Source organism: Geotrypetes seraphini, chromosome 4, assembly GCF_902459505.1.
Source record: "Geotrypetes seraphini chromosome 4, aGeoSer1.1, whole genome shotgun sequence".
In the NCBI taxonomy this organism is placed as follows: domain Eukaryota; kingdom Metazoa; phylum Chordata; class Amphibia; order Gymnophiona; family Dermophiidae; genus Geotrypetes; species Geotrypetes seraphini.
The window spans coordinates 197,672,574-197,699,145 of record NC_047087.1 but is presented as its reverse complement, the minus strand read 5'-3'; the positions used below and the strand labels follow the sequence as shown (position 1 = coordinate 197,699,145).

At 42.7% G+C, this 26,572-nt stretch overlaps 1 protein-coding gene across 1 annotated transcript in view; it reads left to right on the top strand.

Annotated features, from left to right (window-relative positions):
- CDH23 (cadherin related 23) overlaps positions 1–26,572 on the top strand; it is a 1,673,137-nt gene that overhangs the window by 727,704 nt on the left and 918,861 nt on the right. The window contains exon 11 of the mRNA XM_033942780.1: positions 3,986–4,174. Coding sequence (XP_033798671.1) covers positions 3,986–4,174 — 189 coding nt within the window. The remainder of the gene's footprint in view (positions 1–3,985; positions 4,175–26,572) is intronic.

Genomic DNA, 26,572 nt, shown 5'->3' with positions numbered 1-26,572 from the left:
ACTTGTACCAGTTCTACACTTCTCAGGATTTTGTAGACTTCAATCATATCTCCCCTCAGCCATCTCTTTTCCAAGCTGAAGAATCTTAACCTCTGTAGTCTTTCCTCATACGAGAGCAGTTCCACTTCCATCCCCTTCTTTGAACCTGTTCTAGTTCTGCTATATCTTTTTGAAATAAGGAGACCAGAACTGAATGCAGTACTCAAGTTGAGGACGCACCATGGAGCAATACAGACTCATTATAACATTCTTAGTCTTGTTTACCATCTCTTTCTAATTCCTAGCATCTTATTTGCTTTTTGTCCGGAAGTTGTCAGTGTGTTGTCTATAATGATAGATGTTTTTCATTGGTGTTGACCCCCAAGGTGGACTCTAGCATCTGGTAACTATTATTTGGGTTATTCTTGCCAATGGGCATCACTTTGTATTTGTCCACATTAAATTTTATTTGCCATTTGGATGCTCAGTCTTCTAATTTCATAAGGTCTACCTGCCATTTTTCACAGTCTGCATGCGTTTTAACAACTTTGAACAGTTTAATGTCATCTACAAACTTAATCACCTCACTCATCATTCCAATTTCCAGATCATTTATAAATAAATTAAATAACACTGATCCCAGAACAGATCATATGAACATAAGAATAGCCTTACTGGGTCAGACCAAAGGTCCATCAAACCCAAACAGATGCAGTTTGCAATAATAGCAAATAGTCCCAGATTTATACCAGTTTGCAAATGGAAGTTGTCATCTGTATGTACTGTAGATAATTTCACCTTGATATATGCATTTAAGACAGTCGTTGAATCTCACAAGTTAAGTATGACAAATCAGCTGACAAATGGTATAGCAAACTGGTAGCCAAGTGGATGAATAGGACCCTACATGGACCGTGGTTCAGCTTGTAGAAATGCCTTCATCAGGAGTCTTACTTTGATAAGTACAAGCTGATCCAAAGAAAACCAAATTCAAAATACTGGAACAAAAGAATTGGTATAAAATGCAAATGGTTAATAAAAGCTCTGAACGCCAATGCTGAGCAAAAGCCAAGCCTACAAACAGGCTTAGCGCATGGGAAAGGCCTATGTAAGGACACTTTAAGCCCATTTGGAATTTATTACCGGCCCAGGTAAGGGAGGAAAAATCCCTTGATAAGTTCAAAGGGAAATTTTTAAAAGTCACCTATTCAGGGATGCCTTTAAATAATTACCATCCTAGGTTTAGCTTGACATCGATACTTAACACAGGCAAGGCCCTAGCAATATAATTCCCCTATGTCTTATTCCTTCTTCGTTCTCTTTTGTATATCAATTATAGTTCCTCCGATTACTTTTCTCTCATCTGAAGTAAGTCAATGTTTCCCTAATAAATTGTTTGTCTCCCCTATTTTATTGTACATTGCTTTGAAATTCTGAAAAATCGATTTTATCAAATTTTAAATAAACTTGGAAACATGGATAGCTTAGTAAATGGGCCCTTAAATGTACACTAATGAATGCATAGCCCTAGGGCAGGGGGTAGGCAATTCCGGTCCTTGAGAGCCGGAGCCAGGTCAGGTTTTCAGGATATCCACAACGAATATGTATGAGATGGATTTGCATGCACTGCCTCCTTGAGATGCAAATCTATCTCATGCATATTTATTGTGGGTATCCTGAAAACCTGACCTAGCTCCGGCTCTCGAGGACTGGAATTGCCTACCCCTGCCCTAGGGTGAAGGGTAGTGAGAGAGGGGCTGATGTTGAGTTATTTTCACCTATCCAGAATGGAAGTAAAGCAGGACGGGGCTTATTTTAGAAAGTGTGCCTTCCCTTGGGGTTAACACAGAGGTAGGCAATTCTGGTCCTCGAGAGCCGGAGCCAGGTCAGGCTTTTTAGGATATCCACAATGAATATGTATAAGATGGATTTGAATGTACCGCCTCCTTGAGATGCAAATCTATCTCATCCATATTTATTGTGGATATCCTGAAAACCTGACCTGGCTCCAGCTCTCGAGGACTGGAATTGGCTACCCCTGGGTTAACACATTTTTAATCTTTAAGAAATACTTTCATCCGGTGAGGGGTATTTCATTTGGAGAGAAGGGTAGGGGGGAAGGGGATGGAATTAAGGGTGGTGTAGAAAGGAATGGATTAGTTCATATGGAAATTTAATTTGGAGGAATGATATAAATATTGTGGGACCGGGATCCTGGCGAGACCTAGTAACTCCACAGAATCCCAGTCTTGGCTCGAGCGTAACCGTGGTGGGCCACAGCTGGCCTGGTGCCTCCCATAAACTGCACACCACACTGGCCGGGCTTTTTGTCCAAATATATCACTTTTATTTATCCACAAGAAAATTTTCAAACAAAAAGGTCAAAATTTGGCATTCAAAGTAAAAACCCAAAAACATTCCAATTTCCTCTTGTTCCGCTTTCTTTCTCTCATGTGCCAGTTCTTTTCACTGCACCCTCAGGGCTGGCCAATTCCGGTTCACAAATTAAGAACATAAAATACAGTTCAGGTTAGGTGTTATTTCCCCAAGCAGTGCTAGAACCGTACCTGCCTTAGTAATAGTTAGGCTACCTGGTTCTAGACACTAATTAGGCTTCTGCTAGATTTGAGTGGCAGTTCCCTTTTACTAGGAGCAGAGGGACTTGTGCTCCCACAGGTGTGGCCACTGTTCCACTTATCTAACACAACAGTAAATTCAGCAGCTTCCAGCCCAGGTTGAAAACAGGATACACAATCCTTCACAAAACATAAAACTCAAAAAGGAAGAAACAAAAACAAAAACCCTTTTACCAAGGAAAAAGGACATTCAGGTTTTCCTAAACCTATTCCCATTCCATAGGGTGTTCTTCCCCAGACATAGCATTACTCTCTAACCAGTCCATGTCACAAACCTCAGATTGTGTTTCAAGGTTTTGCATTTCCCTATCCTGGTGAGAACTTCTGAAGGCTGGCCAAAAGTTAGCTGCTGTAGCTGGTTTCCTTCTCAGCTTCCCCTGAGCTTCCAGTCCCAGCTGTCCCTCCTCTCTCACTGACGAGGGAGCTTCAGAAAAAGGGAGACTCGCACATAACCACGCCCCCTCACAGCAGCTTTAGCTAATTCCTTAAAGAGCCCTGTCCTTCCTGTTCCAGCCTGAGCTCTGTGAGCTTTTAAAGGGACAGGCTCCCTCTTAACCTTGTGCTCAGGATTTTCCCTATACTCAGGATATTTCTTCTCGTTAGTCCCTGGAACCTTATTAATGCTTCCCTGAGCTTTTCCCTGGGCTTTATTAGGACTAGCCAGATCCCTGTCACAATATGTATGGAAATATTATTATTATGGATTTTATCGTAATGAATATATCTTTGTATTATCTTATTGTATTTCTTACTGGATTCCTTCAATAAAATTGTTATAAATTATTAGCTATAAAAAGAAAAAGAAATACTTCTTCTGAAGGTAACTGTAACATCTGGAAGGAGAGCAACATTTTGTGCACAAATAAAATTCAACCTATAATGTTTCAGAAAATCTAAAAATGTAGGGAAAAGAAGTCTTTTTATGTCATTGTGCTGATAATTGTCTGCTAAGTGGCCTATCTCTCCAATGATTTTATTCATATTAGCTTATGTGAATTAATTAATTTAATTTTCTATACTGTTCTCCCAGATACTCAAGCATTTTCCCCTCTTTGTCCTGGTAGGCTCACAATCTATTTAATGTACCTGGGGCAATGGGGGGAATTAAGTGACTTGCTCAGGGTCACAAGGAGCAGTGTGGGTTTGAACCCACAACCCCAGGACACTGAAGCTGTAGATTTAACCACTATGCCACACTCTCCTCCACAGAATAAATGAGTAATATAGAATTAATAAATCAATGTAAATTCAATCAAATGTAATCATTATATTTTACTCATGTGGATGCATATACTGTATATGTGTAATTTGATCCATACTTACTGTAAGCTTTGAGGGGCAAAGCCAATGATAAGTATCCTTTCTTTCAGGGCACAGAACTGAACGATGATCGCACTCCATCCAGTGCCATGGTGGTTACTACTTTCAATATTCTGGTGATCGACCTTAATGACAATGCTCCTGTTTTCAACAGCACTGAGTACATTGTCAGCATTCCTGAGCTGGCCCAGCTGGGCTTTGCTCTGCCCCTTTATATCCAGGTGCAGGATAAGGATGAGGTGAGAAGCTAATATCTACTGTGAAATGTGGCATATTACGTGGAGACTGGAATCGAAACTCATAATCAAAATTCCGAAATGTCCAAAAACCATCCTAAGTCGGCACTTGGACGTCCAAGTTCCGATAGTCAAAGCCTACTTTCTGGACATTCAACAGCACTTCTAAGCTGCTGTGCGTCCAGAGCTCAAACGGGTGTGTTGGGAGGTGTGTTATGGGTGGGAATTGGGCAGGCTTAAACCTGAATATACTGCAGCGATAATCAAAGACACAGGCAGTTAGACTTGTTTTGATTGCTTCTAAGTGCCCCAAACTGACTGACCACTGGAAGGATTAAGGCATGATACCCCCTTAACTCCCCCAGTGGTCACTGACACCACTCCCACCATCTAGATATGTGGGAATAAACAGCATATTTGAGGGCTTGCCATCAGCTGATCAGGGCAGAGGAATCCCCATCAGCTGAGCCGGTTTCGAGGATTCCTGCCGGCTCAGCTGATGGGGGTTAGCGTTGAATAAGGGCATAGCTGGTTAACTTTTTAGTGGTATAAAAAACCCTAGATATTCCATACCGGTCACCGGAAACAGCCTGGCATTGAATATCCGGATTTAATGCTAGCAGCAGGCAGTTATAGCTCTGCCAGTTGAATATTAGGCCCCCAGTTATTTTCTTGCAGCCCTAGGGATAGAGCGATATATCTCATTTTTTTCAGTTAAAAGCTGCTGCCATAGCAAGGCTTTAGCTAGAGCAGTGGTCTCAAACATGCGGCCCGGGGGCCACATGTGGCCCGCTCGGTCCTATTTTGAGGCCCTTGGTATGTGTGATCATAATCACAAAAGTAAAATATAACAGTTTCTTGATCATATGTCTCTTTAACTATAAATTACAATATTATTATTAAGACTTAGCCAAAAGGAAAGATTTATAAACTATAAAGAGTTTTACTTCATGCAAAATTGTCATTTCTTTAATAAGACAGTAACTATTTTTTCTGAGGCCCTCCAAGTACCTACAAATCCAAAATGTGGCCCTGCAAAGGGTTTGAGTTTGAGACCACTGAGCTAGAGGGATGCAGCCTTGTAGTAAAACAAATAAAAATGGACTTTAGAAAAAAAACCAGACAGTTGTTGCAGTTATTTTTCATTGTACTTTTTTTTAGATTTATCCCATATAGATTGATATTTGATACACGAGAGATCTGGTTCATGACTCAGAGAACTGCCCTCCAAATTCACTTGAAGTACCTATATGTAAACTGCTTTGAGTGTGGTTGTAAAACTGCAAAAAGGCTGTACACAAGTCCCAATCCCTCTTTCTCTCTCTTTAAAAACCACCTGAAAGCCTACTAGTTCTAAGAAGCCTTCTAGAAGAGCCACAGGTGGTGCTTCTTTTACTGGTTTCTGTGCTGCAACCATCATGAATCTTTACTGTTCTCTGCACCCAATGTCTTTAGTGTTTCTGTTTTGCTATGCCTGGATTGCAAACCCTTTGGGGCAGGGATCTCAAAGTCCCTCCTTGAGGGCCGCAATCTAGTCAGGTTTTCAGGATTTCCCCAATGAATATGCATTGAAAGCAGTGCATGCACATAGATCTCATGCATATTCATTGGGGAAATCCTGAAAACCCGACTGGATTGCGGCCATCAAGGAGGAACTTTGAGATCCCTGCTCTGGGGCTAGCAAAACTTCCACCCTCCTCTTTGCCATGTACCACGTTGCCTCTCATCTCTTTTTTTGCCTCCCGGCAGTGGCATAGCGAGGGTGAGAGGCGCCTGGGGCAGTGGCACCCCTCCCCTGCTCTCAACTCCGTCCCCTCCACTCCTTCCCCGATCCCCCCTCCCGCCGCGCATGCGCCCCGTTCCCTTCCCCTGCACCTCTAGTTGTTCAACGCTGCGAGCAACAAGAACTTCAGCGTGCTCCTTGTGATTCCGTCATCTCTCCCACTGATGTCACTTTCTATGCATGGCACCCGGAAGTGATGTCAGCAGTCGCGAGGAGAATGTTAAAAGTTGTTGCTCGTGGCGGTGAACAACTAGAAGTGCAGGGGAAGGGTAGGCAGGATGCGCATGGCATGGGGAAGAAGCAGGGCGGAAAAGAGGAGGGGTATTGGCACACCCACCAACATGGCACCCGAGGCAGACTGCCTCCTCCTCCTCCTCCTCCCCCCTTTTACTACGCCACTGCCTCCCAGCCTCAGGGGGAGGGGGGAACCTCTCGGGGTTCTTCTGCTCATATTTTAGGAGCTGTGACATTGCTGGCCTGGCACTCTCATACATTTGGCCTAGAAGCTAACAGGTATCTGGAAGTGTGTGGAAAGCCTTTTGGGTCTATATAGGTCAGTGGTCTCAAACTCGCAGCCCGGGGTATGTGGCTTGCCAGGTACTATTTTGAGGCCCTTGGTATGTTTATCATAATCACAAAAGTAAAATAAAACAGTTTCTTGATCATATATCTCTTAGGCTATAAATTACAATATTATTATTAAGACTTATAAACTATAAAGAGTTTTACCTCATACAAAATTGTAATTTCTTTAATAAGACATTAGCTATTTTTTTCTGAGGCCTTCCAAGTACCTACAAATCCAAAATGCAGCCCTGCAAAAGGTTTAAGTTTGAGACCACTGATATAGAAGATACCAAGTCTTGTTTCCTGTTCTGATGCATACCAGATAAAGATTTGCCAGTAATATCTCTGCCTTGTTTATGGTGCCTTTTAATAGGGGCTTCTGTTTATTGCAGAGCATTTCACTTAAGAATTCCATTAGGTTTTCAAGCCCTGGGGCTGTGCTCCTATTACTCTTGGTCACTCATGTAATTTCACATGTAACTGTTCTCTCTATTCCTGTTTCCTTCAACAGCTAGCTGTTGTATGCAAAGCAAAGCAGTTCATGCCAAACTTGACTTTTTTGTTTCTCTGGGTCTCCTCTTAATTTTATGCCATTTTATTTTGCGTGGTTTTATATGTGACTTTATCTTTTCAGTTTCTTTTTATGTTCTGACATGCCAAGTGCTCTTTTATCCACCAGTCTACTACTTACCCTGACCATCCCACTACTTTTAACAAACGTACCAAGTCTTTCTACCCAGATTTTCCTTCTCCTTCACAGACTTAGGGCCAAATGTACAAAACTTTATCCCCCCCTTCCCCATAAGTACAAAATGAGAAAACATATTTTACTGCGTAGGCCAACCAATGAGCAACAGTGAACAACTGAAGGAAAAGGGGATTGAAGGATATAGTTAGATAGTTTCTATACAGGATATTAAATAATTAGGGAATAAAATGTTTTAGGTAAAAAGATCACATAGAGGTCATAGACCTGGGGAGCCGCGGGTGCGGACTACTGGGCGAGATGGACCCATGGTCTGACTCAGCAGAGACGATGCTTATGTTCTTATGTTCTTAACTCTTCCTGAATGGGTCTCCAGTAACTGTATTAGGAAATATGAAATCTTTCTCCCTTACTGTTCCACTATGATCGTTGAGGATACGTTGAATCCCTCAGCTCAATGTGCAGTGGTGGCTAAGAAAGCAAATAGAATGTTCGGAATTATCAGGAAAGGAATAGAAAACAAAGATGAAAATGTTATAATGCCCTTGTATCGCTCTAAGATACAGCCACACCTCGAATACTGTGTACAATTCTGGTCACCATATCTCAAAAAAGATGTAGTGGAATTAGAAAAGGTACAAAGAAGAGTGACAAAAATAATAAAAGGTTTGGGAAGCCTTCCTTAAGAGGAAAGGCTAAAGTGGCTAGGGCTCGTCAACTTGGAGATATGATAGAGGTCTACAAAATATTGAGTGGAGTGGAAAGGGTAGATATGAATTGCTTGTTTAGTCTTTCCAAAAATACTAGGTCTAGGGGACTTGTGATGAAGCTACTAAGTAGTAGATTTAAAACAGACCAGAGAAAATATTTCTTCACACAACGTATAATTAAACTATGGAATTTATTGGTGAAATCAGATAGCTTTGCAGGGTTTAAAAAAGATTTGCATAATTTCCTAAAAGAGAAATTCTTAAATCATTATTAAGATGATCTGTGGAAATCCACTGCTTATTTCTTGGATAAGCAGCATAAAATCTGCTTTACTACTTGGGATCTAGCTAGGTACTTGGGACCTGGGTTGACCACTGTTGGAAATAGGATGCTGGGCTTGCTGTCTCAGTATGGCAATTCTTATATTCTTATGAAAGCTGGAAAAGAGCAAGTTCAGTGCTGGGGAGAAAGGAGTCAGGGAGTTTTGGAAGCAGAGGTGAGCAAGGACAATGTGACACAAACCATTTTTGCCATGCAGCCTTCATGCAGGAGATGACAGTATTAATTTGGCTGAGGGGCTCCAAGAAAATACAAAAAGAAAATTATCCATCTCACTGAGGAATAGGGCTTGAAAAATGAAGACAGATAAAATGAAGACAATATTACTTTTGTTTTTATTGTAAACTAATACAATTGAAAAAAGCAGGGTTTGGATCCTCAGGGGCTTCCCCCCTTCCACCAATTATCTTTTCCTTTGCCCCTGTTGTTAGATTCTAATTATGTTGTGGTATTTTTAGCTGGTGAATATGAATCAAACAGGTGTAGAAGGGGTTTGCAGTGAAGGGTTTTCTGTATGCGCTTGAGAGATTGAATGATGGCCCTGCGATCTTATTAGGAGAATAAATGTAGATCCAATCCATTTTACTATGGTAGGGGGTTAGAGGAATTCAGAAATTGAAGGTTTTTTCCATTCATGGTATAGGAATATACTTGTAACAAATTTATAAATCAGTGCAGATATATTAGTATGTGAATTAAAAACAGTGTAAAGTTAGCTTCTGATTGTACATAGTCAGTATGACAATAGATAGCCACAATGGCATAGCAGCAACTTAATCTGGTGTTATAAGTTGAGCCCCAAATTAGAATCAGTTCCTGCAAGTATTTTAGAAAAAATGGCTCTATGCCGACACATCCTTTACTAAAATACTTCTAGAATTACACATTAATCCAAGGAGGAGTGTAAATAGAGTGAACATGGTACACATTGCTAGAGCAATTAGGATGCATGTAATTAAATTTTACTTAGTTGGACCGGTTAACCTACTTAGGAAGTTGTAAATATAGCACACTTAACCCCTCCTTTGCAAAGCTGCACTAGCATTTTTAGCGCCTGCTGCAGCAGTAAGAACTCCGACGCTCATAGAATTCCTAGCTCTGCCCCTGACCTCACCCCATAATAATAGTGCTAATTATAATGCAATTTCTTCTATTAATTTTTCATATACACACAATATAATCTTATTAATACATAACGGTAACCACAAAATAAAAAATAAAAAAACCCACAAAGCACTCTGTATGCAGAAAAAAATGTTAAGTATCATTTATATTATTTTTTTTTTTTTTCAAAGAGGTCAAGGCAGATGACTTTAAACTATGCAATGTCACCTCAGTAACAACTATATAAAAATAGACAAATATAGTTCAACATATAGACAGCAAATATAAATTCTCAAGACTGACACATTTTGATCACTAAATTGAAAAAATCATTTTTCCTACCTTTGTTGTCTGGTGATTTCATGAGTTGCACTTCCTTCTAACTGTGCATCCAATATTTCTTTATTTCTGCCTCCTGCATGCTTCCTCTCCTCGGAACTCATTCCATTGCCCTACCAACATCTCTCTCTGTCCCTCCATGAGTCCAACTTTTCTTCCTCTCTCCTCCACCCCTATTGGCAACATGTCTCCCTCTCTCTCACATTCCCTCTCTTGTGCAAAGGAAGTGGGGAAAGAGAGAGAGAGATCTATGGTGCATCTCTCCCACACCCTCAACTGCCACATCCAACATTTTGCCATCTCTCATCCCCCAGATCATGTGCAGCATCTTTCACCACTGCCCATCAGCCCCATGCCTAACATTTCTCCTTCTACACCTCTCTCCAGCACATGCCACATCTCTGCCTCCATTCCCTCCATCACTATATCCAACATTCCTCTCCCTTGCATCCCTTTTAATCAGTTACACTGTTCCCTCTCCACAACCATATCCAACATTTCTCCCTCTCATCCTTCTCTTCCCCATGCATCTCTACCTCACTCTTCTCTCTATGCCCAATAATTTTCCCTTTCAAGGTTTTGTGCCTAATGTTTAAGGTATTTCAGTACAATTGTCCTCAGAGTATGCGTTACTTGTTGCGGTGGCATTGTCCAGTACACGAGTTACGCTCATCGGCTAGTTCTTGCTTGGAAGTTCCATCATTGCAGGTTGTCAAGCTCTCTGGGAGTCGTAAGTCTATAGGCTCCTTTTACTAAGATGCGCTAGCGTTTTTAGCGCGCGCTAAAGATTAGCGCACGCTAACCACGCGCTAAATGAAAAATACTAACACAAGCTCTATGGAGGCGTTAGCGTTTAGCGCGTGTGGTATTATAGCGCGCGCTAAAACCACTAGCACACCTTAGTAAAAAGAGCCCTACGTTTTCTATCCAGGGTCCGCTGGCTTGAAATGCATTACTACAGATGTTACGTCAATCCTCTACTTTATGGCAATTCAGGAAAGGGTTGAAAACTGTGGTATTTGAGCACTATTTTGGTATGTGTTTAGTGAAAATTTGAGGGGAAATTTAGATATTGTATAGAGAAAAGGGAAATTTGGAAAATAATTTGTTTGTTTGTTTTGCTTTAGGGGTTGGATAGTGTTGTGGGTTTGTGATATGTTTTAATGATGTTTTTAGATTTGTTGTATGTTTTTTGTATGTATTATTTATTGATATTATGTATGTTGCTCCTGTACCTCTCCTAGATCTGTGGATAGACGGGTTATAAACATTTTTAAACAAAATAAATAAATAAAAAACATCCAGGGAATCATTTAGATGTTTGGAGCTAGTCCTTTTTAAAAAACGAATAAGGGTCAAAAGGTATCCAAACTGGCCAGAAGACCACTGAAGAGATTAAGGCATAACCCCCCCCTAACTCCCCTAGTGGTCACCAACCCCCTTCCCACCACCCAAAGATGTGAAAAACAAAACAGTACATTTACAGACTGTATTTACAGCTTCAGATGGTCACGTAGACAACAGAACAGAGGGGCACTCTAAGGGGTACTTCAGTGAATGTCACATTTAAAAGTTTCAGGTACACATCACTATAACCTGCTTGGTATATTGTATAGTGAGCCCTCCAAAACCCACTGTACCTACATAAAGATGACACCTGCAGGCATAAGGGCTATTGTTCTGGTATACATTGTCACAAACCCGAGCCCAATGCCGGCCTTGTGCCAGGGAAGAATCATAAAAAAAACATCCCCTGAAACTAGTCCGGGCTAACCACTTTGTCCCTGTTAGGCAGGAACAGTACCAGGAAGCACAGGCTGTGTTCAGACCTGCTTTAGAACATAGCCTGGTGAAAACTGGCAGGGCCCCTTTAAATCCTCCATTTTGTAAGAGGCTGGCTAAACAGGGCAGAAGGCATCCTCAGCTGAAAGGAGTCCAGCCCCTGAGCAGGGCTGGGCAGGGCACAGCAGCCTTAGAACACTTGGAGAGCTGGCTGTCCAGGAGGAGGAAGGAAGGAAATGAAGTTCTCAGGTGTAAGGAACCTCCACCTTCTCCCGAGCCCACAGACGTGGAGATGTTTGACCCAGAGTCAGACCAGCAAGCACCGGAGACCCAGGTACCAGAGGACATGGATTGCAGTTCCCTTCCAGAGCTGGAATGTCCGGAAGCCATGGAAGTAAGCTGAACTGGCTGGGTGTGTGTTTTTCAGAGTTGGGTTTTGCTATGGACTTTTTTGTGTGCTGGATGGCTTGCTGCAGGAACTTGGCTTAAGGACAATTAAGCCACATGAGCAAAGCATTGCTGGGGAGAACTGTGAAAACCCTGAAGATTGGGAGTCAGTTTGCATGACTGCCTGAGAGTATGTTTGGGGGTTATATTTTTCATTTGTGTTTTGCTGTACCAAGGAGCTGTATTGGTGAGACTCATATCCTTCCGCTCCTGTATGCTTGAAGGGAAGGGAGAAGCACGGCTACATTTTGACTGCTCAGAGTTTTTCTTTGTTTGAAAGTTAAAGTCTGCCAGAGACTCTATTATACTTTGGACTGTTCTCACTACTTGCCAGTAGAACTTACTTGGGACATTAGTAAAACTCTGGGAGAATTAACCAGACCAGCTGGTAGGCACAATATTATTTTGTTTGCACTATTATTGCCATGACCTTTTGAGACTGTTACCTTTCATGCCTTTTTTGTTTGGACCTGTTTGGATGAACAATAAATTTGAGTTCTTTTTTTTGAAACCTACCTGTGTGAAGCCATATTGTTTTTGGATACAGGATAGTTTATCCACAACAGGGTCTTCCTCTCTCTTGGGGAAGCACACTAAGGGAATATTATAAGCGTGGGCCGGTTACGCTAAAACATGCAGATGTTTTGGGTGGGTTTTGGAGGGCTCACTATACAATATAAGCAAGTTATAGTGACATGTGTACCTGGGACTTTTAAATGTGACATTCACTGCAGTACCCTCTAGGGTGCCCCTCTGCTCAGATGTCTGTGTGGTCAGTTTGCTAAGAATGATGGCTGCTTGGATGTCCCAACAGCTTGCTTTTGTGCGTTTTTCATTTGGACATCTTTGTATTCAAAATGATAGACGTACTAAGGGCCAAAATGTCTAGATAGGTCATTTTTTTTTTTTTTTAAGATAGACATACTAAGGGCCAAAATGTCTAGATAGGTCATTAAAAAAAGATAGACGTCTTGCTGTTTTGAAAATGGACATTTTCTCTACTGGATTTCTGGATGTCTTTTCCAAAATTTCCAAACTCTAGACATTCTATTGAAAATGCCCCTCCACAGTTCCTGGACACTTGAAAATCCTTTCCCACCCTGTCCCTTTCTCTCATCCTAACAAAATGCTTCATAGGTTTTGTATGTAAATTATAAGTGAATAATTAAATATATATATAGTATATGTACATAGATTGAGAGACACTTGAGGTATAGAAAATTTCTTTTGAGCCATAAAACAGATTGAGGTAAGAGGGCTTCAATTGAATTCAGCCTGAACCAGGAAGGAATCCATTTTTCTCAATCAGATGGCACCTCAGGGACTTGGTGGAGTGGGATGGAATATAGATGTTCTTGGAATTAGTTCTCTCACTCCTCTTTTTAATGTATTCCTCTACTTCTGAAAATAGTGCCAAGAGGAATGTTAAACAGATCTATGGCCTTGCTCTTTAATACCTATTTGTTCTTGTCTCTCACTATACCATGCCTTACTCTCTCCACTCAGATCTTGAATTATTTTCTGTGTTCGATGAAATGAAAGGGTCAGGTGCCCACGGGTTTATAGGTTGAAAATTTTTAGACCCAAAATTATTATTACCACAATGGTGTACACATGTATTAACCGTACATATACTATCTCAATTTCTGGTGAGTCTCTAGAGGCACTGAAAATGTATTTCTTTTTTCCTTTTCCTATTTATTGATTTACTTACCATTTTTATTGACCGCCACTCCCAAGGAGTCTTTAAAGTCGCATACAGCCTAATTTGGTATAACATTTTTACTAGGCAGTCATTCACTGTTTGGATTACCACACCTCCCTGAAAGAAGTAAATTACCTAATCTAATCTAATAATTCATTTCTAGACCACATAGCCAAAAAGTTCAATGCGGTTTACATAAATTTAAAAAAAACACCATACTAAAGGATCAGATTAGTTAAATACTCAACGGATGAGTTTTCAATTGCTTTCTAAAATCATAATAAGACTTGGAATAAAGGGCTCCTTTTATCAAGCCGCGTTAGCGGTTTAACACGTGTAATAGCGCGTGTTAAACCACCGGCCGCGCTAGAAGCTACCGCCTCCTCGAGCAGGCGGTAGTTTTTAGCCAGCGCGGGGGTTAGCGCGTGATGAAAAGTCGTACACGTTATCCCCGCTAGCGCGGCTCGACAAAAGGAGCCCTAAGTAACGGGTTTTGGTTCCCCGTCCCAGATTGCCGCTTGGTAGGCAAACAAATGGTGATGAGATTTTTTATACCGACATCCTTTTGTTGAAAGAAAGCTAAACAAGCCATGAGCACTTCGCTGGTGTTTGGATCCGACAATGGAAAATGAATCCAAAAGATAAGAGGAAGTCATACCAAAGAGAACTTTATAACAAAAACACCCAAATTTAAGTTTAGCACGAGCTTCGATAGGCAGCCAATGCAATTTTCTGTAAAAGGGACTGGCATGATCATACTTCCTCAAAGCAAAAATCAAGCGAACCGCGGCATTCTGTTTCATCTCCTTTTGATGCCTGTGATCTTGCTGGAGAGTATTTGTCCATCAGTGGTCTTGGCCAGTTGTGTCAGTGAGTTATGTTTTCTTTGTTTTACTGTATCAGCATATAGGACATTACCCTGTGACCACCAACCTGTTAGTTGTTTTCTTTTTTATGAATTGTAGGGCTTCTGGTTTGACCCAGTTATATCATGACCTATCACGTTACTTTGATTTGATTCCTTTATCCACCATTTCTTTTCTCTTTAAAGCTTGTCCCCTTCCTCTGCTTCTGAGGAAGTGCAATACTCTAACCTTCCAATTCTTTTCTTAGCTTTGTCCTTATCTGTTCCAAGCATGCTTGACTGGTCATAGAACTGTTTTCTATTAAGTCTGGATTAAGGCACAGGCAAACTATCACATGCTTAGGGCCCATATTTTTAGATCACTTCTGTCACATGTGCTCAGGATAAAATTACCGGACATCCCCAATTTTCAATGATTATTATTCATGGTTTCAGACCAGTATCCCTAACTCCTTCCTCTTTGGCAAACTTCTCTCCTTGATTGTAGTAATAGGGACGGAGGTCCCATATTGAAGTTCGGAATGGACATATTTTTGCCACTGGCCGCCTCACCCCACTTAATTTCATAAAGCCAAGATATGCACATTTCAAAACCAAGTGCATGCAAGTGTTTGGGGCAGGACAAGGGCACGGTAAGTTGATAGACTTTTATCCTCCATTTCAGAAGGGGACTAAACGTCTATTTCCTAAGAGATTGACATCAGGAGTTATACCTGCTCCCAATCACGTTTAAGATTTGGGAAACAGCTGCTATTGAGCATCATTCCCCTGAAGGAATTAGAGGGGTTGCTCCCTTAATCTTCTAGTAGTTCCCCCCCCCTCCCCCTCCAGTTTAGCCTGCAGGGTAAACCCATCATTGTGACAGTGTCAGTATAATAACCGATTATGTTTCTAAGATAGCAAAGATAACTGGTTAGGGGCTGGTTTCTAACTCATCAATTTTTTATATGTTTATTTTTCTAAACTGGATGTTTATGTAGCACCTTTCTGGCACTTAAAAATCTATTTTATCCTCTGTTTTAGAACAGGCTCTACGGTCGGCAGATTCTGTTCTAAAATACTGGTGAAACCAGAGATGCTCTGACCCTCTTGTCTCAATTCCTACTTCTATGACCCGTCTAAAATAGGGCTGCGCATTTTTTTTTCCCAAACCTTTCATCGTATATTCTCGACCCCACCCTTTACTTATTGTCCCTTTCTTCTAGTTTCAAGATTTATTAAGAATTTGCTATACTGCTAAAGTCAATGAGTCATCAAAGAAGTTAACAATAAATTTAGCTGAGCAGCTAGAGAAGAAAGTATATAAAAGAAGGAAAAGAGAGGGGGGAAGGAAGAGAGTTGGAAAATGAATTCCATTGTTAATAGGAAAGAGCAGTCAGAAGAGAAGACAGAAAAGGGTAGTAGTACCAGAGTACTGAAATCCAGGCCCTATCCACTAAAAGGAAGTCAGGGCGACAGCATCAAATTAGTCAGGGAAGGCATCTCAGGATAAATTGGCTTTAAGGAATGGAAAAGATCGAAAATGGATGAAAACTGGAATAAGCACAAATAACACCAATGCAGGTGCCATAAGGCGGTAAAAGTGGCAAAAAGTGACTACGAGGAAAAAATAGCCAAGGAGGCGAAAAATTTCAAGCCGTTCTTTCGATATATTAAAGGAAAACAACCCGCGAGGGAAGCGGTGGGACCGTTGGATGACCAAGGAATAAAGGGAGTGCTAAAGGAGGACAAAAAAATTGCCGATAGACTGAACACATTTTTTGCATCTGTATTTACCAAAGAGGATGTACACAGCATACCGGAACCCATCAGGTTATATGCTGGAAGTGAAAACGGGAAACTGACAGGGTTGATGGTCAGCCTAGAAGAGGTATACAGGCAGATTGCTAGGCTTAAGAGCGATAAATCCCCGGAACCGGATGGCATCCATCCGAGGGTCATCAAGGAACTGAAAGGGACCATAGCTGAGCTACTTCAATTCAATAGCCAATCTGTCGATCAAAACGGGAAAGATTCCGGAGGACTGGAAGGTGGCGAATGTTACGCCGATCTTCAAAAAAGGTTCGAGGGGAGATCCGGGAAACTACAGACCGGTGAGTCTGACCTTGGTACCGGGAAAGATGATAGAGGCACTGATAAAGGACCGCATCATTGATCACGACGGACACGGTCTGATGAGGACCAGCCAGCACGGTTTCAGCAAAGGCAGATCTTGTTTGACGAACTTGCTACACTTCTTCAAGGGAGTAAAGAGGCAGATAGATAAGGGTAACCCAGTCGACATTGTATATCTGGACTTTCAGAAGTGCGTTCGACAAGGTTCCACATGAACGACTACTTCGGAAAATTGCGAGCCATGGAATCGAGGGAGAAATACTCACATGGATTAAAAACTGGCTGGAACATAGGAAACAGAGAGTGGGGGTGAATGGGCAATACTCAGACTGGAAGAGCATCACCAGTGAGGTGCCGCAGGGCTTGGTGCTTGGATCCATACTCTTCAACATCTTTATAAATGATCTGGATATAGGTACGACGAGCGAGATGATTAAATTTGCGGACGACACAAAGTTATTCAGAGTAGTGAAGACACAGGGGGATTGCGAAGATCTGCAACATGACATAACCAGGCTCGAGGAATGGGAATCGACATGGCAGATGAGATTCAACGTGGATAAATGTAAAGTAATGCATGTCGGTAAGAAAAATCTCAGGCAAGAGTACAGGATGTCCGGGGCGGTACTTGGAGAGACTTCCCAGGAAAGGGCCTTGGGAGTTCTGATCGACAAGTCGATGAAGCCGTCCACACAATGTACAGTGGCGGCGAAAAGGGCGAACAGAATGCTAGGAATGATTAAGAAGGGGATCACAAACAGGTCGGAGAAGGTTATCATGCTGCTGTATCGGGCCATGGTGCGCCCTCACCTGGAGTACTGCGTCCAGCACTGGTCGCGGTACATGAAGAAGGACATATTAATACTCGAAAGGGTCCAGAGAAGAACGACTAAGATGGTTAAGGGGTTGGAGGAGCTGTTGTATGGTGACAGATTAGAGAAACTGGGCCTCTTCTCCCTAGAACAGAGGAGATTGAGAGGGGACATGATCGAAACATTCAAGATACTGAAGGGGGTAGACTTAATAGATAAGAACAGGTTGTTCACCCTCTCCAAGGTAGGGAGAACAAGAGGGCACTCTTTAAAATTGAAAGGGGATAGATTCTGTACAAACATAAGGAAGTTCTTCTTCACCCAGAGAGAGGTGGAAAACTGGAACGCTCTCCCGGAGGCTATCATAGGGGAAAACAATCTCCAGGGATTCAAGACAAAGTTAGACAAGTTCCTACTGAACAAGGTCGTACGCTGGTAAGGCTAGTCTCAGTTAGGGCACTGGTCTTTGACCAAAAGGGCCGCCATGTGAGCGGACTGCTGGGCGCGATGGACCACTGGTCTGACTCAGCAGCGGCATCTCTTATGTTAAGACAATTATGGAATTCAGAATAAGAAGTTAGTAATCTAAAATGGAAAGGTAAAATGTTCCATAATGTTGGACCAAGTATGCTGAAGGTCTTTGTTCTAATGGAACAGATTTGGAGGAGTGATGGAATGTGTAATAGATTGGATTGGGAACATAAGAATAGCCTTACTGGGTCAGACCAATGATCCATCAAGCCCAGTAGCCCATTCTCACGGTGGCCAATCCAGGTCCCTAGTACCTGGCCAAAACCCAAAGAGTAGCAACATTCCATTATCTCAGAGTAAGCAACATTCCGGAACCCCAAATAGTAGCAACATTCCATGCAGAATCCACAAAGAGTTGCAAGATTCTAGAATCCCATAGAGTAGCAACATTCCATGCTACCAATCCAGGGCAAGCAGTGGCTTCCCCCATGTCTGTCTCAAGAACAGACTATAGACTTTTACTCCAGGAAATTGTCCAAACTTCTCTTAAACCCACTTTTACCACAACCTCTGGCAATGCGTTCCAGAGCTTCTCTGAGTGGAAAAAGATTTCCTCCTATTGGTTTTAAAAGTATTTCCCTCTAAGATCTTAATGTATGAGAGGGGGAATATGGAATAATGTATCGAGAGAGATATAAGGGTAGACCTGAGGATTGTACCTTATGGACTAACGAAAGAATCCTGTTCTTAAGGTTATTCAATGATAAATGGGGACCAATGTTCTGCTTTGAGGAGAGGTGTCCTCCAAGGTCAAATTTCTTGGTGACTGTTATAAGTTTGATAGCAGTGTTTTGCACTGATTGAAGTCTGTATCATTCTTTCAATGTGATACTATATAATAAACTGTTACAATAGTTCAATTGAGAGATTACTAGAGAGTGAATGAATACTCGTAATACCCGAGTGGTGAAAAGATGATGTACAGATATTATTTTGAGCTTATGATAACAGCGTCTGATAATTAATCAAGGAGATGCGAGCCTTGAATGAAAAAGTTGACTCAAAAGTGACTCCTAGAATTTTTAAAGTGGGGATGTTAATCAGTCTTGTTGCCTTTGTCTAGTCATGTGATTTTATGTTAAGTACTTTTATGTTATTTTAACTTGTTTAATATTAAGTTCTTTTAGTTTGTATGTTTACCCTAACTTTGTAACTTATAGATGTACATCGCTTAGGACATGGAATAGGCGATTTATCAAATCTTATAATAAACTTGGAAACTTGGGATAAATGGGACTGACTAAGATACCAGAAATAGAAATGTCTTGCTTGGTAGAAGCGAATCTAGTGAATAATAGTGCTTTGGATTTGGGGGGGCTCAATTTGAGTTTGTTTAGGGAGGAACCATGAGGATAGTTGGTTTAGTTTTTGATTAAAATCTGAAATAGTGGTTGGTAGAGAATCTTCAAGGGACAGTATGATCTGAATGTCATCGGCGTATAGAAATAAAGTCAGTCTTAGTGATTGTGCAAGAATTAAAAATGGAGCCATCAAGAGAGTGGGGGCAAGGAGTAAACATTGTGGAACTCCACAGGTGAGTTTATAGAAATCAGATGTAGTATCATTCCATTGAACAAAAAATTGTCTGTTAGTAAAGTAATCCTGAAACCATTCTAAAGCGGAACAGGTTATGCCTCTTTCTCTTAGGCAGTCTAATATTAGGTTGTAATCAATCAAATTGAAAGCAGCAGACAAATCCAAAGAAAAAGACATGTGAATTTGTTTTGATCGGGGGGGGGGAGAGGGGGGGAGGGAGTGCACTGCAGGATAGTTGTTGTCAGACCAAGGAGAGCTGTTTCAGTACTGTGTAGATTTCTAAAGCCTGTTTGATTTGGGTGCAGAACATTAGTTTTGTCTTTGAATATATTAAGTTCTCTTTTCTTTATGCACTAATTTATACTTCATTGGTCAAGTATTCAAAGGGATTTACATGTTTAGTGGTCACTACCATAGGCAGCGGAACACTTTTTTGTTTGGGGGGGCCAAAAGCTCCACCCCAGAGCTGCCCAAGCCCCACCCCAAATCTACCCATGCTGCGTCCTAGACCCCACCTCCATAAAAATAGTAACAATTGAAAATGCCATTTCTTCCATTCATTTTTCATATACACACAATATAATCTTACTAGTCTTTAAGCCCGTTATATTAACGGGTGCTAGAACATATGTGTGTGTGTCTGTCTTTCTTTCTCTCTCTCTCCTTAGCCGCTTTCTTTCTTTCTGCCTTCCTTTTTCCTTGGTTGTCCATCACCACCACTTGCCTGCTCCCCCTGTCCATTTTCCCTTCCTTTTACCTCCACTGTGTCCACCACCACCCCTTCACTGCTCTCCTTATGCAGCAGCAGCCCTTCTCTCTTTGTTTTACCTCCCCCTGACCAGCAGCACCTCTTTCCTTCTCCCCCTGTCCAACATTAGTCCTCCGTTCCTTTTTCTTCACCTCCCCTGTCCATCAGCATCTCTTTCCTTCTCCCCCTGTCCAGCAGTAGGCATCCCTTCCTTTTTTATCCTCCCTCCTCCTTCTTATCCCTATGATACTCTTACCTTGCTCTGCCCCTGATCAGAGGTTCCTGACAGCTGGCCAGTTTCACCCATTGGAAAAGTTCCCACTGCTGCATCCCGCACCCCTCCTGACGTGGCTCCCGCTGTCCTTTCTGTCTGTCTCTGTCCCGGCCCCCTTTGCCTGTCTGTCTTTCTGTGTATCTCCCTGACCCTGTGTCTTTCTTCTTTCCTTTCTGTCTCCCTTCCTCCCTCTGTCTGTCTGTCCAAAGCAGCATTCCATCCCCCTCCATTTCCCTCCCCCCACACCAGTTCCCTGTGCACCTGCCCCTGTGTCTTTCTTGTTTTCTTTGTGTTTCCCTTCCTCTCTCTGTCTGTCTGTCCAAAGCAGCATTCCCTTCCCCTCCATTCCCCCCCCCAAAGCAGCATTCCATCACCCTCCATTTCCCTCCCCCCACACCAGTTCCCTGTGCACCTGCCCCTGTGTCTTTCTTATTTTCTTTGTGTTTCCCTTCCTCTCTCTGTCTGTCTGTCCAAAGCAGCATTCCCTTCCCCTCCATTTCCCTCCCCTCCCCCCACCAGTTCCCTGTGCAGCAGCATTAGCGTTTCCTCTACCCCCCCCCTTTCCCTTCCCGCGGTCCGGACAACAAAGGTGGTGATTCCAGCAGCGCTTGCATCAGTCTCCACACGCTGCTTCGGGCCCTTCTACTGCCCTGATTTACTCTGGCACGTCCCTGATGACATCATCAGAGATGCGGCAGAGCAAATCAGGGCAGTAGAAGGGCCCGAAGCAGCGTGTGAAGAGTGATGCACACGCTGCTGGAATCGCCATTCGGGCCTGTGGGAAGAGAAGGGGGTGGGCGGCAAAGGAGAAACGGAGACCGGCGGCGGCGGCAGGAGGAACGGAGATCGTCGTCTGGCTGCGGTCCGGCTTGTGGCGGTGATATATTAGCGCGCATGCGCACTCCTTCGGCCACAGACCTACAGCGCACAGAACACGCAAATAGGAGTGCGCATGCGCGGCTAGCTCTTTATTATATTAGATTAACAATACACAATGGTAACCACAAAATGAAACTACACAAAGCACATTCTTTTCCCCTCCCCACCACTGCACTGTGCAACGTCTCCCTCTCTTTCACTGTCCACCATCTCTCTCTCTCTCTCTCTCTCTCTCATTCCTTCCCTTGCTTCAAAGGGATTAGGGAAAAAGAGAGAGAGAAAGAGGGATCCAGGGTGCATCTCTCCCACTCCCTCTATTGCCACATCCAACATTTCTCCTTCTCTTATGCCCCAGACTGTGTGCAGCATCTTTCACCCCTGCTTAACAGCCCCATGCCCAACATTCCTCCTATCACCCCTCTCCAGCTCCATGCCTCATCTCTTCCTCCATTCCCTCCACCAATATGTCCAACATTCCTCCCTCTTGCATCCCTTTCACTTATCCCACTGATCCTTCTCCAGCACCATATCCAACATTTCTCTCTCTCATCTCTCTCTACCTCAATCCTCTCCCACCACCATGTCCAACAATTATCTCCCTCCCTATGCCCAACAATTATTCTCTTTCTTCCTTTCCCTTACACCCATGGCTCAACAATTCTCCCTTTCTATTCCCTCCTCCACCTCAAAATCTCTTTCCCCCTCCCTCTTTCCTTCCAGCAAGTCTTGCTCCCTTTCTCCCTTCTGTGTCCCAAATTCATGCCCCTCCCTTCTTTGTACCTAGTTCATGCTCCTTTCCTTTATTCTGTGTCTTAATGCGCCCCTCTCCCTCCCTCCTGTGACCCAATGCGCCTCTCTCCCTCCCTCACATCTCTCCCTCCTGCCCTCATTTGATTCCTAACATCTCTCCCCTCACTCCCTCTCCCAAGTCCTATATGCCCCCTCTCTCCCCTGAATCTGAAATGTCACCTGTCTACCAGCCAGCGTGCCTGCTGGTCGACTCTCTCGGCTGCGTCTCCTCGCCGACTTCTCCTTCCCACCATGTATGCGTATACCTTTAATTTCTCCTAAACATGCTGCACCGTCCTGACAACTCCAGCGTCTTCCCTCCACTGCGGTCCAAGTTGTCAGAGAGGGTGGGTCGCAGTGGAGAGAAAACTTCAGGTCCGACGTCAGGATGGCGCTGCACGTTTAGGAGAAATTAAAGGTATATGTGCGCGCAGTGGGAAGGAGTAGAAATCGGCGAGGGGCCGCAGCCGAGAGTGCTCCGCTTCTTTAATTGCTGGCAATTTTTTGGGAAGCCAAGGCCCCTGTGGTCCCCCCCATTCCAACACCTATGGTCACTGCTAAATATTTACTAAGCTACGCTAAGCACTAATGCATGCTTATCACAGCAAAAAAAAGGCCTTACCATGGAGCAGACCCAGACGTGTCATGGTAATTTTGTGACCAGCGCATGCTTCCTATGTGCTAAAAGATAAATTTTATTTTTTAACACTGGGGTGGGTCTGGGGCAGAGAGTAGGCGTATTCTGTGCTAATCGGTTAGCATAGCTACATAGCCGCTTACTAATCAATTAGCATATGATTAGAGCGTGAGCCTGTACCATCTACAAAATAGTGACATAGGGGCTCTAGAACTAATGGCCATGTGCTAATGGGAAATTTAGCACTTGCCCATTAATTTAAAAAATAAAATTTGATATTTTAACCATGCGGTAAAAATGGTTCATAGTCAATTGTGTGCAAGACAACAGCGTGCGGACAAACAGGCACGGACAAGTGAGCACAAGGCAATGCGCTGAGTTATCCCTGCGCTCAATTGTCTTGCGCTGAGTTATCCCTGCGCTCAATTGTCTTGCGCACTGTTATCTTTGCGCTGATTTGTCTTGGCGGTTTTGTCTGCGCACTGTTGTCTTGCGCACATTTGACCTGTCACCAGTAAAATTGGCCTTAGCATGCAGGAATGACCCATATAAGGACACGCAAAGGCAAAGGCTACTTATTACCGCAGTTTGGTAAAAGGGCCCCTAAGTCTCTTATCCTTTAACTTTCAGCAGCTCTTGACGGATACGTCTTGTGTTTCGAGCCGCTTGGTGCAATCTCTCCGAGAGACTGAATAACTTTATGATAAGTGAAGTGTTTTTTTGTTGTTCAAAAGATGGACGTTTTACTTTGACAAATGGCTATTTATTTTTGGATTTTTTCTCAATGCAAAAACATCCATCTCTCATAGCCATAATCAACAGGAAACCTAGGCATTTAGCTCATTTGATTATGGCTCTAAGATGAACATTTCTATAGGATGTTATGAGCTGGATAATTTTAATTTAAGACTTTTTTTTGAAAGCGCTCCTCAACATCTGTTATGCAAAAATGCCTTAAGCTACTTGAGACCTGTCCTGAAATACCTAAACTATTTAATTTATACAATACTATAGATTAGAATATTATGATTAACTGTATTGAATGTTCCTGTTAAATCAAATTGCAACAATCTTCCTTTTGCTATTAATTGTTTGTAAATCACCCAGATGCACTACAATGGGTGGTATATCAAGATTTAAATGAACTTGAAACTTACGGCATATGACACAAATGCAAATAATAAAGACTCTGAATCCAAATTGTACAGGACTCGAGCACAGTGCCCTCTCACCCCCAAGAAATCCACTAATAATTCTGCTATAATAGCATCTGACAGTTTTGCTAACAAAGAAATGCTTGCAACCTGGCTTAAAGTTCGATGTTTGACTCTTCCAAATTTTGATTGTTTAGGAACTGGAGTCAATATTATACCGCTTCAGGTCACTGGAAAGTGACCAAATTTTAATAAGCTTTTTAACAGACAGGTCAGTCAATTTAGAACTTGAGATGGAAGATTACTAACTTCTCGTTTACTAATCACTTGCAAGTGGATGGCACTGCACAGAGCTTTGCTTAGCAAATACAAGCAAATTGTTTAACTTGGACAGATTTTTCTAAAAAAAAAAAAAAGAATCTTACAAGAATTGAGGCTCTTAGTTTTTAATAGCAAAAATAAATCCTGTGATGATAAAACATATTTCATTAACCTCGGTAGGATTTCACCAGTAATGAACATAATACAATAGGTTTGACTGTGCATTTCAAAAGCAGGGTCTAGGAAAAAATAAATTCCACTATATGCATGATTGACTCATAGTAAATAGAGTCTGACTTTCAATAGTACATATTTAAATAGCTAGCTGATGCTTGGAGTATGGATGGACTTACTCCTTGCAACTTAGGGCTCCTTTTACAAAGCTGCGATAGCGTTTTTAGCGCACGCAGAATTTTAGCGCGCACTAAACCCGCGCTATGCGGCTAGAACTAACGCCAGCTCAGTGCTGGCGTTAGCGTCTTGCGTGCGCGCGGCAGTTTAGCGTGCGCTAAGTGCGCGCCAAAGCCGCTAGCGCAGCTTTGTAAAAGGAGCCCTTAGTTTATTAGACAAAAGGGATAGCTGACCAGAAGGATGGGCAGTTTTGAAATGAAACCTGCTCGGTGTACAGCAGTGGCTAAGAAAACAAACAGAATGTTAGGATTATTAAGAAAGGAATGGAGATCAAAACAGGGAATATTACAATGCCTTTGCACTGCTCCATGATGTAACTTCACCTGCATGCTGTTTAGATCACTGCAGCTCAAAAAAGATATAGCAAATTAGAAAAGGTTCAAAGAAGGGCAATGAAAACAGTAAAGAGGACAGGACAATTCCCTATGAGGAAAACTAAAGAGGCTAGGGCCCTTCAGCTTGGAGAAGAGTCAGACGAGGGGTGATATAATAGAAGTCAATAAAATCCTGGAATGGGTAGATGTGAATCGCTTGTTTACAATTTCCAAAAATACAAGGACTAGGGGGCACACAATGAAGAAATAGATTTAAAACTAATCAGAGAAAATATTTCTTCACTCAGCCTACTACTATTTATTATTTCTATAGCACTTCCAGATGCAACGCAGCGCTATACATTAAACACACAAGAGATGGTCCCAGCTCAAAAGAGCTTCTTTTTTTTTTAAGTTCAATAAGTTTTCATTGAAGTTTTTTAACAAATAAAAAACAGAACTGTACAAAAACATCGTAGCATATATCGTAATCGCAAGATGCCCTATAATTGCATCAATGACAATATCTGATAACAAATAGCATAGTTGGATAGATTATAAAGACTCACCTCTTTGTTGGGGCATTTTTTTTTAAACTGATGTTGAAATTGTATGGATGGTTAATATGTTAATGAGTCTATGGAATTGTTAAAAGCAGCTTAGAAGGATTTAAAAAAAAAAAAGTTTGGGCATGTTTCTAAAAGAAAAGTCAATAAGCCAGTATTAAGATGGACTTGGGAAAATTCACTGCTTATCTAAAATGCTAGCCCGCGCATGCGCAGTAGCGAAACGTGTTCCCTGATCCCTTTTCGGTCGGGATGTGGCCGCATGACTGCGCATGCAATAGATGGCGCGTTGAGGAGTCATAATGCAGACCCGGAAGAGCGAAGGAAGCCTCACACTGAGCAACTGTATTTACACTGTGCAACGAGCCTCTGCAACGGTCCCGGGTTCCTCTCAGCCCACCCTTCTCGCAGTCTGGCCGGCTACCTTAGTCCTTTGCCGCCGCAGCCACCCCCTTCCCTTCCCACGTTCGACAAAACTCTTGCCTCCAGCAGCCGCCGCAGCACTGTAAACACGCTGTTTCGCGGCCTCTACTGCCTTCATTTGCTCTTCCGTTTCTCTGATGATGTCATCAAGGACACGGAAGAGCAAATCGGGGCAGTAGAGGCCGCGAAGCAGCGTGTTTACAGTGCTGCGGCGGCTGCTGGAGGCAACAGTTTTGTCGACCGCGGGAAGGGAAGGGGGTGGCGGCGGCGGCAAGGGACTAGGGGAGCTTGCCAGACCGCGAGAAGAGAAAATCGCGTGAGCCACGAAGAGACAGGGAGGAACTGGGAAGAAGGAAGAGGAAGAGGGAAAGGGGCCTGCTTTGGGGTAAGGGTGTGCTTGGAGGCACACAGCTTTGCTTGGGGGGGGGGAGACAGAAGGGGGGCCATGGAGGAACTGGAGCTGGAGAGGGAAAGGGGCCTGCTTTGGGGAAGGGCTGTGCTTGGAGGCAGACAGCTTTGCTTGGGGGGGAGACAGAAGGGGAA